Raw genomic sequence first — 13,674 nt, forward strand, 5'->3', positions numbered from 1 at the left:
CGATTTACATTGTTTTTTGAAATTTTAACTTATTTTTAATTTTTATTTAACCCTTTTTACTAACCATTATCCACAGACTTCCTGAGATTTTAGGTTTAGTGCCAGCATGGTCTAGAATTGGTGGCAGGACTTGCAGAAGGCGCGACTAAGAGGATGACGCACCAAATCATTAAAATAATGTTTCAACTTATTAAGTTTAGCATATTTTGAAGATATATAAAATATTTCAACCAAAATTTCTCCTAAATTCATAGTCCAAAGATTTGTTAAACAAATAGTAATAAGAATTTAAACTCCAGTTACGAACTAAACAATCTACTAATCAAATAAATATAAATTGGAAAAGCAAATTTCTAAAGTTTTAAAAGAAAAAAAAATTTCTTGTATAAGAAAAGTGAATCCTATATCAACAATATAAGAAAAGATCATTAGTGTATAATATTTTTATAATTATGTTATTAGGAAGAAATATTTGATAGTGGTAAAATAGTAAATTTTGTCAAAACAATTAACCTATTAGTATTAGTAAGGTTTCTCTTATCATTAACATAATACTTACAATGGTGACACAAGCTTCACCATAGATATTTATAGTTGAGCAAATTAATATCTTACGAGCTCCACCACACAATATAAATGTCTTTATCATTATTATCTCACTCACAAGTTTCATAACCAAATACATAAAAAGTGTACATTATCAATACAACTCAAAATGGTACAAACAGTTTGTTTGTGGATATTTTGATAACACGCAAACAAATTGTTAAATTTCTTAAACCCAAAATCATATATTAGAAATTGCATAAATATATTGAATGCAAAGTATGGAGAGTATATTTGTATACTTTAAATAATAAAATATAAACATTTAAGTTCATGAAATTAGTTTTTGTTTATATTTTTACTTTATTTCAAGTTATCTCTAACTTATCTAACCAATATGTACACCTAGTTCATTTTAAAAAGAGAAAAAAAGTTTGTAATATACTCTCTCTATATATTCGATTCTATATAATAATCTTTCGACACATTAATATACTTTAATTAAAATATGAGTTACATCACAGCATAAAATAAAATTTTTGTTTCCTAGGCAAATGAACTTCCTGTTAATCCTTATTATGATGATCTTGACAAACTTTGAAATTAAGTAGATTTGGTGATTCATTGACGTTTACCGTTTACAATATAAGCCGTGCATCTTGCTATTCAGAAAAAAATCTTATTTTTTCTTTTATAAAAACTAAATAAATTAGTATAAGTTAATTTATACAAATATGTTTTTTTATTTTAAACCTACGAATAAACTAATTTTAATTTTTGGTAAAGTAAATTTTGTTAATTTTTTAATTTTGTTGAATCAAATGACGTGGCAAATTACTATTGCCCTAAACCATAGGCATAGGGTAATAGCATTTTTTTTCCTTGACATAAATAAGATTCCTTTTCCTCAGCTGAGAGAAAATAAAAAAAATGTGATATGTGGCGAATGTTAATCGTCTAAGGTCACAGGTTTCACCTGTTCTTCCATTGAGCAAATCAGAATGTTAAAAGCTGGTACATAATTTATGCTTCTGAACCGTATGATTAGATTCAACGATTTTGATTAGCTGACTCGTTGAATAGGTGAAGTTCAAGAGAAGCAGAGAATCCAGGCTCATCTCTTTGCGCTAAGGCCCAGCCAAAACAACTAAACTGAAAAGCTTCTTATAAGAGAAAACCGTTGCTCCTCCTCTTTCTGTCACTGATTCTTGTTATGATAGTAACCAACTGAGGGAAAGATTGAATGAGAAATGGCGTCGAAGCTGAGAACGAGTTTCGTGTGCTGGAACCTGAGCGGCTTCAACTGCGTTAACCACTCTAATGGCAATGGTAGGATGGTGCGAGTTTCATTTCCAGCTTCTTGCAAAATGCGACACCGCACCACTTTCAGGTATCTTAATCTTGTTCTATTCTTATTCAGATTTTTCACGGTTTGAAATTCAATGCGGAGTTCTATTGTATTTATTCTATTAAGCAGTTTGCAGCATAAGAGGCAACAGATCAAGCCTTCTACTGAGGTAGGTCTCCGTCAAAATCAAGATGAGGAAGAAGATTCAGAGGTTTCTTCCAACAACGATGATTCTGTGGACAATACAAATGGAACTAAGGATTCTGTGGACAATACAAATGAAACTAAGGAGCCTTTGGTATCTCCTTTTCTATATTTTCTTTACATGAATGATGCCGTTGGTAAAGAAGAAAAAGAAGATGAATAAAGAAAAAGAAATGCATTAGGAAGATATGCTGTAAACATAATATGTTTGAAACCTTAATGGATGATATGATAGAATTTCTCTGTAATCGAATGTTCGAAAGTTATGCATAGTGGTACAGAAATTTAGCTTGCTTGAATGTTTGCTTAGATCTTCTTTAACTGATAGTTTCAATTTCCCTTAATAACTGGGAAAGATAGTATAGTGTAGTTTGGTAGTTTCTGAGTCTCTTAGTCATTAATTTCTATTTATTTATTTAAATTTCTTAATTTGACACTTACTAGGGTTGCCTTTAGTGGGAATGATCTGTGACCAAAGAACAAGATGTATTTGAATATCAATCAAGAGAAAGACCAACATTCTTTAGGGCTTAATTTCTTTCATTATCTATAGACATGTAATTTAGCTTTTGTAACTAAGCAATTATATATGTGTTGCTAAATTAATTATTATTCACTTTGCAACACTCTTCACGTTCTTATGCTTTTGTTTCTTATTGCATTTTATTGTTAAACGAACTTGCACCGAACTACAATTATAGGGGATATGAATGTTCTCTTGCACATATATAATTACATTACGATACCCGTATCATTAATCTCCACCATTTTTTCCCTTGTTGGACCTGAACCAATGTATTGCTTTTGTATCATAATATTACAATATGAAGTACAAAATATACACGTGAGTCCTTTACCAACCACATTACTCGGTGGAAATTTTGTTGCATGATCTGATCAGTAGATAAGGCGATAACCAGTCATTTTGTTACATGGATATACTTAGCAAAGAAAATGGAGAGGTTAAAGCATAAGTGTTTATACAAGTAATAACTTATTATTCTATTATGAAATAGGTCATAAAAATAAATGGAGCAGAGCTGGCTAAACAGTTGTCTGGTAAGCAACTTGAGGATTTTCTGGGCATGATAAGAAATGCAGAGAAAAGTAAGATATCTTTCTGGAATAATTATGGATTTTTTTTTCTCATATTCTTACTTTTTGTTCAGTATCTTGTTTTCCTGTTATCATTAAGAATTTTATATTCTTCATGCAGACATTCTTCTTATAAATCAGGCTAGAGTTCGTGCACTTGAAGATCTTGAAAAGATTCTTGCTGAAAAGGATGCATTGCAAAGAGAAATCAAAGCCTTAAAGGCGAGATTGGCCGAGACTGATACACGAATTAAAGTTGCCGCCCAAGAAAAAATACACGTGGGACTATTGGAGCAGCAGTTAGAAAAGCTTCGTAATGAGTTGGCCGAAAAGGGAGGTACTGAAGCAAGATATGAAGAATTGCGTGACCTTCAAAATGGAGATTTGAGGGATGCAAACCCTCTCAGTAATAAGGGTATTATTCATCGCCTTACTGAGGAGCTTAATTCATTAAGGACAGAAAATGCATCTTTGAAGAAAGATTTAGAATCATTTAAAACGCAGTTTAGTGTTGTCAAGAATAATGATGAACGTTTGGTGGCATTAGAAATGGAACGATCATCTTTGGAATCAGCCCTAAAGGACTTGGAATCAAAACGATGTTCTCAGGAGGATGTATCAAAACTTTCTATACTGACAGTTGAATGCAAGGATTTATCGGGTAAGGTTGGAAATTTGCAATCTTTGCTAGATAAAGCAACCAAACAAGCTGATCAAGCTGTTATTGTGCTGCAACAAAATCAGGATCTTCGGAGGAAGGTTGATGAGTTGGAAACATCTCTTGAAGAAGCTAATATCTATAAGCTATCATCTGATCAATTGCAAAAATATAGTGAACTAATGAAACAAAAGATAAATGTATTGGAGGAGCGTCTTCAAAAATCAGATGAAGAGTTAAATTCTTACATTCATCTATATAAAAAATCAGTGAAGGAATTTCAAGATACGGTTGATATTCTGAAAGAACAAAGCAAGAGAAGGGCACTGGAAGAACCGGTGGAAGATTTGCCATGGGAATTTTGGAGTCAACTGTTACTTCTAATTGATGGCTGGGCAATAGAAAAGAAAATATCAGTAGATGATGCAAGTCTTTTGAGAGAAAAGGTATGGAGGAGAGACAGGCGTATTAGTGAAACATATAAGGCCTACAAAGAACAGAGTGAACCTGAGGTTATTTCTGCATTTCTTGGTCTTTTATCTTCTGCAACAAGGTATTCACTTTTAATTGTAAATTATAATTTGATATATCTTTTACTGTCTGATGCATCTCTTATTTTTTATCTACAGTTCAGGATTACATGTGATTCATATTGCAGCAGAGATGGCACCAGTAGCTAAGGTACACTCATGTACCCTAATCCCTATGTTTTATTCTTGTGAATTCATTTTATGTTGTCCCTAGATTTTAATTATAACACCTACTGGAATCTTAAAGAGGCATTGCAGAAGCATCTTGATTTTCTTTAAAGAAGGGGAGTACTGGGTCTGAGTTCTATATTGAAATAAATTCTCAGACCTCCTTAAAATGTTGTCTCTTTATCTTTTTCTTTTGTTTCCTCTCGCCAATTTTTGAAATCTTTTTTTTTTTTTAAATTTAGTGTTTAGTTAAGAATTTTCTGTAAGCTTGTATTTTTCATGCTTATTTGGATTGGAAGTTGTTGCAACTGCTAGATCCTTGTTCTTTGACAATGGTTTTCATGTACCATTGTTTCTGAACTTGTTGAGTTCCGTTTCCTGATTAGATGGAAGTGTATTTGGTCCTGATAGAAATCAAGAACCACTGCTAAATTTAGAATCTAAGGGAAAATAGAAGAGAAGTTAGTGAGATATCTCACTCAGACTCTTAACAGAATTCTGAGTACATGCCACTTGGCTGACATCTGTGCAAACTATACTGCATCTTACTATTCTCAAAGCAATTCAGCATGTATGATAGATACTGCCCTACCGAATGGAATATTGTTTTTACAAGTATGTACTTCTGTAGATTATGTAGTGTGAAATCAACTAGAAATAATGTCATTGTCTGTGCGGAAGTTCAGGTGAATTAACCATACTGCTGGCCCTGTTCTTAAGTCTGTCTAACATCCAGTAATGTTTAAATTAATTTATTTCATGAACAGGTTGGTGGTTTGGGGGATGTTGTCAGTGGTCTAGGTAAAGCACTGCAAAAGAAAGGACACCTTGTTGAAATTGTGCTTCCCAAATATGATTGTATGCAATATGATCGTGTCTGCAACTTACGGGTATGCCATTTCATTAAGAAAATAATTGAACGTGTTGATAGTCTTGGTAGTTGGTATCCTGCACTACTTGAAATAATGTGATTATTCATTCAGGCTTTGAGCGTGGAGATAGAATCATACTTTGATCACCAATTATACAAAAGTAAAATCTGGGTTGGCAGTGTTGAAGGTATTTTATTAGATATTTTCGTTTTAATTGATTGTCTTTATCTGGTTCAGTAACTTCACTTTGACTGTGCAGGTCTTCCTGTTTATTTTATTGAGCCCCAGCATCCTTCTAAGTTCTTTTGGAGAGGAAAATTTTATGGCGAGCATGATGATTTCAGACGATTTTCATTTTTTAGCCGTGCTGCTCTTGAGTTTCTTCTGCAAGCTGGCAAGAAGCCAAATATCATTCATTGCCATGATTGGCAGACAGCATTTATTGTATGAGCTGTCTAGTTCTTTCTAGCATATTTTTGCTCTTTCAGTTACTAATAGTATGGCATATCTGTTTCTTTGCTAGGCTCCTCTGTACTGGGAGATATTTGTACATAAAGGATTAAATTCAGCTAGGATATGCTTTACATGCCACAACTTTGAGTATCAGGGGACTGCAGCAGCTTCAGAGTTAGACTCATGTGGTCTTGTTAGCCAGAATCTAAACCAATCAGACAAAATGCAGGACAACTCAGCACGGGATAGAGTTAATTCTGTCAAGGTAAGGTCATAAAATTATTACTGATCACATTATATATCTTCAATAAATATAGGTAATAGAGATTTTCCTTTCATGATCAGGGTGGGATTGTTTTCTCAAACATTGTGACAACAGTTTCACCTACTTATGCCCAAGAAGTGAGAACTGCAGAGGTATGGTTTATTTCTTGTTCTAGTGCAGTATGTATTTTCTAGTTCTACCAAAATATCTTTTGTCTTTAATTAATTAATATAAATAATAAGGCAACAACACATGTTGGCACAAACATAAGAACAATTAAGAATAACATCTCCTATATTCTCTCCTTTCTACAGACAACTGATAGTTTGGAACAAGGATTGTTAGATATAGAAAAACCGTTTAGATGTCTCCACGTAATGTTTTTCAAGGGAGTTGGTTCTTGACCATGACATATTGAGTCTTTAGAATTTGATTTTGCAACTTCTGCGTCTCAAATCAAACAATCCTCTCACTGTTTTTTGGTTAATTGAGAAAAACCTGTACAAGGTTTGGGGAGATTTTATTTTGTTCATTTTTCAAGCCCAAGTAGCTTTCAAGTGCAGGTGTGCTCCACCTAACAACTTAAGCTTTCTGTAAATTTTGTTCTCAACAAGAATAAAAAGGGCTCTGCTACTAATAATAATGAAGGATGCTAGCCTATGTCTTTGTATCATCATTTGGAATTTGTTATTATTACCTGTCTAACAGAAGGGAACTTAGTTAGCTGATCCAATTTGCAAATTGGCATGGTTTGGAAATTATTTGCATTTAATTTTACGAGGATTTTTCTGTTTTTCTATATATTAAGAAAACGATAGAGAGACATACAATTCATTCTCAACGTTCTTTAACTTTAAACTAGTGCTCTTCCTAATTTTTCAGTCTTAAAAAAGTTGTTCCAATAAAAATGCAGGGAGGACATGGTCTTCATTCAACACTCTCTTCCCACTCCAGAAAGTTCATTGGTATTCTTAATGGTATTGATACTGATGCATGGAATCCTGCCACTGATGCATTTCTTCCAGTCCAGTACAATGCAACTGATCTGCAAGGGAAATTAGAGAATAAGCAAGCCTTGAGAAGGAAACTAGGTCTTTCATCTGCAGATATTAGGAAGCCATTGGTAATTATATATCCTAAACTCATAGGAGATTTTATTTGATATAATGAACCAAAGTTTATTCTTCTGTTCTCTCCTTGAATTTGGGTTTTTTCCCTACGTGACCCTTAAAATCAGCTTGTGAGATGTTGGTTGACCTCCACCTATATACACTACTTTGACCTTATCTCTAGTCCATTGGTTTACAATGCACTCCTTCATGATATTTTTGGGCTTGTTGTATTGATAGGATGCTAGGTCCATGTTAGTAGGATATTAAATGGTAGTTGGTAGAATATTAAATGTTTTACTAGAAGGTACTAGAAGTAGTTGTTATAGGCTTTTAGAAGATTATAGAGATCTCTTTGTAATTATTACTGTAGGGTTAGAGTTCTCTATTTATAGAGACCGCTGTACTGTTTAAAATTAATCAATTTGAATAACAATCTTCTTTCAAGTTGGTACTAGAGCTCCGATCTTGGGAGCCTAGTTTCACTTTTTTTTTTTTTTTACTATCTTAGTTATGGTACCTTTTAGGGTTGCCTGAAGTGCACCCATTTCCTGAACAAAGAAAAATCTGAAGTTTACTTTATTTCTCAAATTCTTCCAAATGGTAAAAATACAATTTGGGGAGTCAATTAAACATTTACTCTCTGATAATGAGAAGGATTATGTGAATCATGACATATCTAAATTCCTTTCTAAAAGTGGTATTGTTCATGAATTTACTTGTGTGAATACATCGCAATAAAATAACATTGTTGAAAGGAAAAATACGCATCTTCTTCAGGTGGCATAGGCACTTCTTTTTGAAATGAATGTCCCTAAATTTTATTGGGAAGAGACTGTTCTCACTGTGGCCTATACGATTACCCTCTCAAGTCTTAGATGGTCTGATTCCCATTAAGTTCATATCTTCCTTTTTTCTATTTTTCCTTTTCTCTCTAGTCTTCATAGTTGAGTGTTTGGATGTGTTGTGTTTTATCCCTTACATACATACAAGAACCATCTTGCAAGAGTGATGATCATCGTGTTAAGATGCTAACATAGAGAAATCATCAACAGAAACAGGTGTATCATGAATGGGTTTGCTAAGTACTTGCAAAAGAGTGGAAAAAGTAGAAGTTAAAGTGGGTTTAAAGTTCATAAGAAAAGTTGTCAAGGTTCACTTATTCATACCAAAATACTAAACTGTAGTGTTGGTCAAACCAAAGCTTGTGGCGATACAACACTTGCAAATAATAGAAGATAACAAACCAATCCAGTAGATGTTCCCCTGGGTTCAGAACCTAGTTGCTCCATATAGACTACTTCTGGGAGGTCATTATGGAGGAAAAATTTTCATATCTGCTCTCTTTAGACAAAATGAGCCTACAAATCAATTCCGTCTGCCTTTCTAAGTCTTTTCGCCCTGGAGTTCATATTTGTTGATGGGACCTAGCAGGTTGGACCAATTTTTGGAAGTTTAGGGGCCAAGTTTAAATCAATTACAAATAATCTAGTATGGGGGGCGAGTTTGAGTGCAAGCATGAATAGGGTTTACCTGAACAAGGAGTTTCACAACAATTGAAATAATGGTCTAACGCCTCAATTGTCTTCTACACATCCATCAAAATACTTGTATATCACTATATACATAATTGCCTAATCTGAAATTAACATGAAATTAACCGCCTAGTTATTTAACACGTGACACATGAACTGCTCATAATTATAACATATTCAATTTACTTTTGGAAGTGGTTGACTTATAATATGATGCCCTTATGACATTGCTTTATGATGTCATTTTATGCTTGGCTTGATAGGCATCTTTCATGCATATGGAGAATCAATGTTCTTTTTCTTGAAATTTCAAATTGTTATTAATTCATGTCTTATTCTTAGAATTGAAGATGCTTTACTAATTCATTTTTTCTATTCTCTTCTTTGATAGGTTGGTTGTGTAACAAGATTGGTTCCACAAAAAGGTATTCATCTTATTAGACATGCAATATATCGAACATCGGAGTTGGGAGGACAATTTGTTCTGCTTGGTTCAAGTCCAGTGCCACATATTCAGGTCCGTGTTTTCTTTCCTTGCGGTTGAAATTTATAGGTATTCTATTGTTCTTAGAAAGGAGCCGATCAAACTATATAGAATAAGAAGATAGTCAATAAAATGCCAACTCACTTGCACTGTAGGTGGGATTCATTCTCAACAAAAAAAAATTATGTTTTGGTGAAATAAAAAAACTAACTACTGATCCCAATCACGTTTTTGGGAAAACTAGAGAAAAGTGAGGTAGCAATATTGTTATTTTTAATGTTTTGGCTTACATCTTGGATATCCTTAATACTATCTTTGAATTTTGCATTATAAACTAACTTAACCACACAGTTTCAGTTTGTAAAGTGATATCAAACTTTATAAAGTCTACATTGGTCATATCATATCTCTAGTAAATATAAGATCTCAACAAAACTTATTATACTGTTTATTGTTCTGATTGCATGTACGTAATTGCTATTTTTGTGATTGCAATTTAAGTTTTATGAATCTGTAATTTGAAGACAGGACTAGCTGGTTCAATTGGAAAACTAATGCACGACTTTAGTTTCGTCCGAATAAAATAAACTGCAAAGCCATCCTTAAAAATATAGGTCAAAGGACAGGAAAATCGGCAAAATACTGGTTCATAATGGGTTAATAGAAAAGGCTAGATATCATTTTAATTTTTCTTAAAGAAATGAATAATTAATATGAAGTTATTTGTTATTTTTGTGTTTTTAGATGGAAACTTGTCATTTTTAATACACAACATTTTGTGTTGTTCAAACTTCGACCTATATATCATGACATACATAATTTAGATTTTTGATTTTACTTTGAATGGTATGAACCTACAAAATGGCATTTTATTTTTAAGTTTTCGTGACTTGAAGTTACAATATTCTGTTTCTTTGATGTTAATTTTTCTATTATTTAATTTTTATGACTTGATTAATTAATATTTGGTTTAAACACTGTTAAAAACTTGAACTAGTACCTTGATTAGTTCAATAAGGGACCTAATTTTTAAAACATTCCTATTAATCAACAATTCTTTAGTTAAGCCTTTAACATTGGGTCACTGATGTAGGATTTGGATAGTTTGCAGTTTTAAATGGGTTCAAACTTCGCATTATCATTACAACCAGATCATAATGCATAACACCTGAATTGGATAATAGATTCCACATCTTACGCACACATATTCCTAGGGCAATGCTGCCATTTAAATAGTTTTTTAATTGTTGACATTCGGGCAATAAAATAATCTATATGTTTTTCATTGTCCAATATTTATAATATTGACACAGTAAAATTCGTACAATGAATTCTTAATTAAATTGACCATGTCATCAGGATAATGTGTCAGTGTCACATTAGCTTGTATTAGATTTCGTTGGGGTTGACATTGTTTTTCTGGAATAATTGTGTAACTATATCTAATATATAATCAAGGACCATAAAATAAAATATAACTGAACGTGAAATTGGAAACATTGACCTCGACCGCTGTAATCTAAGTTGTAGCATACCTCGAAGATCATAGACATAATAACCTAGGCTTGAGTGATTTTAGAGAGAAGATCGTGAATATTATAATTAACTATATATGCATGTGTATAACACACTTACATGCTGCTATTGTTGGTTCACCCGGGTGAGAGCAGATAATTATTTGAAAAGGAAGATTGTTGAGTTCATTTTTCAAGAAATTTATTTTTAGATGTAGGCTGGTTGAAATTTTATTGTTCTTTGACATACCAATTCGTCCATTCCCCTATTTTTGTCAACTGATTACCAGTTTTTTCTTCTCTAGAAAGAATTTGAGGGCATTGCCAACCACTTTCAGAATCATGATCACGTGAGGTTGATATTGAAGTATGATGAATCTCTCTCTCACGCAATTTATGCTGCATCTGACATGTTCATCATTCCATCGATCTTTGAACCTTGTGGCCTAACACAGGTAATGGTCAAAATTGATGTTCATTAATTTCAAATATTAAGAAGCTAGCAGAAAATGATTATAGAATGCTATGGTATTAAAACAAATTCGTGCTCTCGATTATTTTCATATACATGTATCTTCTCTAAAATGTTAGAATCCCGGTATGAGACAATTTGGCAGAACTCTCACCCATGCATCCAGTTGATAAAAGTGTATTTGTTTCCAGCACCTATCATATAAGACACGACTAAATAATAGACTACGAATATTTTGAACATAAAGAATCTTATTAAACCGTGTCACTATGCTAGCCATGTCAGAATGGTGTGGCAGATTTTTTGTCAACAGCCATATGCAATTTGTGAAGGGGGTCTGTTATGGCTGCACCATAGGTCAATGGCGGGTTTATTAGGCCGAATTTGGCCTTCCATCATATAATGCTATCTGGCGCTGATAACACCGATAAGATATGTTGTGTCAATATGTCAATGTCCTTTGTGGTAAAGTGAAACCTTGAGACGTGTACACATACTCCTTAGTGTCCTCATGAATGACTTGTATGCTGAATGACTTTATGTGTACTGCTATTACAACTAATCTCTTTTTTTTTTCCAATTCATTTTCTTTTACCAAATTTTCAATATATTTACTGCAGATGATATCAATGAGATATGGTACCATACCTATTGTCAGAAAAACCGGTGGCCTAAATGACAGGTTAACATAGCATGCAAGTTACGGCAGGACAGAAATCGTAATTCTTGTTTTCTAAAGAATAACTAAATTCTGTCTCATTTTGTAGTGTTTTTGATGTTGATGACGATACAATACCTTCACATTTTCGAAATGGATTTACATTTGTGAATCCTGATGAGCAGGTAACAAGCAGTAAATTAATTATCTTCACTGATGCAGTCATTTTATTTTGAATAGAGTCGGTTATGCAAAGTTATTTGACCATTGATTCTACTTCACCTGTAAACCTATCTTTCCCTCCTTTTAGCATTCTAACGACCAGAGAAACATTAATTTTTGCTGTTAGTTGTTCTGCTCAACTCTAATAACAATAATAATAAAATTTTGACAGGGATTAAACGGTGCTTTGGTACGAGCATTGAATCTCTTTAAGAACAATCCTGAGAGGTGGAAGCAACTTGTTCAGAAGGACATGAACATAGATTTCAGCTGGGAAGCATCATCAGCACAATATGAAGAGCTCTACTTAAAGTCTGTGGCAAGAGCGAAGGCAGCAAAACGTGCTTAATTGACAATAAAAGGCTTCCCCTTTGCAATCGTTCAGTTTTGTCAATTTTTGGATGTGGAGATGAGAGCTCAGAGTTAAAGCTCAACCGACAGGACTTAACTGAACATTTCATGCCAAAAATTTTCATGTTGGGAAAGAATATAACGACGAGTGCGACACGGTTGCTGAAAATATGCTGTTGATTCCATGCCTCATTGCTCAGTAACTCCCTTTTTTTTTTATGTCATGGAAGCAATATTTCCTTACACTTTGACGAATTCTAGGTGATATTTCAACTTTAGTATGACTAGCAACATTGTGTAGTTCTTTTTCTATTACTATTCTTTTGTTTTTTCCTTTTTAATATTTCAACAGTATACAGAGGTCCATACATGTAAATCGTGACAAGTTTGTTCCCAACAAAAGAAAATGTATAAAAGATTAAACAAAAAAATATTCATTGGCTGTAGTTTGCAGAAGGGCATGGAAGCTTTCTTGGTTTACTAGCTGTTTACAACTAAAAAAGTAATATGAGAAAGTAAAATTCATAAGAGTAGTTCATTAAGGAGGAAGTTTCACATATTAAGTATTGTATTAAATCTATATTACTCAGCCATATATCATATTATCACATCTTTTAATACTTGACATTCACATTGAAGTTGGTCCTTCTTTTCTTACTTACATAGACAGTTTCTCTAATTAAGGATTCGACATGTCATCTCAAGGGTCAAGAAAGGGTCTGATCCCACAAACCTTTTGTAATTTTAATTGAAGTCAGAGGCAACAACAAAACTCACGGCCCTGATAATTATTCTGAATCTTAGGAAGTATAATGTTGTTTCGATAGTTATGAGATTTGATTTTGAAACAAGAACATTATACTTTATAACTCAATGAGAGCACTGATAATTAAATTTAAATTTTCGCACTTGAGACTGATCTTGTTAATGAAGGAAAGTTTACACCATCTAAATAAGATATCCTAACGGTTATGTCAATTCATCATTATTGCCATTAACAAATTTCAAGTGGTTAATTATACTTTTCTTTCACAGCAAGTTTTGTATTGCCTAACGAAATGAAGAATCGCATGAAAAACTTAAAAAGAAAATAAAAATTGGTCAAGATTGATTGAAAACTTTTATATCCCAATTTTAAATAAAAAAACTATTATTTATAATTAAATAACTCATAATATGTATATCATATT

The 13,674-nt window shown here is 32.9% G+C and overlaps 1 protein-coding gene across 1 annotated transcript; it reads left to right on the forward strand.

Moving 5' to 3' along the window:
• Positions 1-1,552: 1,552 nt before the first annotated feature.
• Positions 1,553-12,940, forward strand: SS4 (starch synthase 4). The gene is made up of 16 exons (XM_088103918.1): positions 1,553-1,936; positions 2,024-2,192; positions 3,115-3,205; positions 3,315-4,404; positions 4,481-4,532; positions 5,317-5,439; positions 5,533-5,608; positions 5,681-5,865; positions 5,945-6,139; positions 6,220-6,291; positions 7,053-7,262; positions 9,175-9,300; positions 11,087-11,236; positions 11,874-11,935; positions 12,021-12,096; positions 12,306-12,940. Exons 1-16 carry the CDS (start codon positions 1,797-1,799, stop codon positions 12,480-12,482), a joined length of 2,994 nt encoding a protein of 997 aa, XP_087960044.1. The 5' UTR covers positions 1,553-1,796; the 3' UTR covers positions 12,483-12,940.
• Positions 12,941-13,674: the final 734 nt, after the last annotated feature.

Source organism: Vigna umbellata, chromosome 1 (genome assembly GCF_029865625.1).
Source record: "Vigna umbellata cultivar VRB3 chromosome 1, Vumbellata_1.0, whole genome shotgun sequence".
Classification (NCBI taxonomy): Eukaryota; Viridiplantae; Streptophyta; class Magnoliopsida; order Fabales; family Fabaceae; genus Vigna; species Vigna umbellata.

What these genes read in the sequence shown, in the direction of transcription:
- SS4 (XM_088103918.1), top strand. Translation starts at nt 1,797, where the DNA reads ATGGCGTCGAAGCTGAGAACGAGTTTCGTGTGCTGGAACCTGAGCGGC. An exon ending in ATTGGCAGACAGCATTTATT is followed by an intron (nt 5,866 to 5,944) that starts GTATGAGCTGTC and finishes TTTCTTTGCTAG; the next exon opens with GCTCCTCTGTACTGGGAGAT. An exon ending in ATAGAGTTAATTCTGTCAAG is followed by an intron (nt 6,140 to 6,219) that starts GTAAGGTCATAA and finishes TTTCATGATCAG; the next exon opens with GGTGGGATTGTTTTCTCAAA.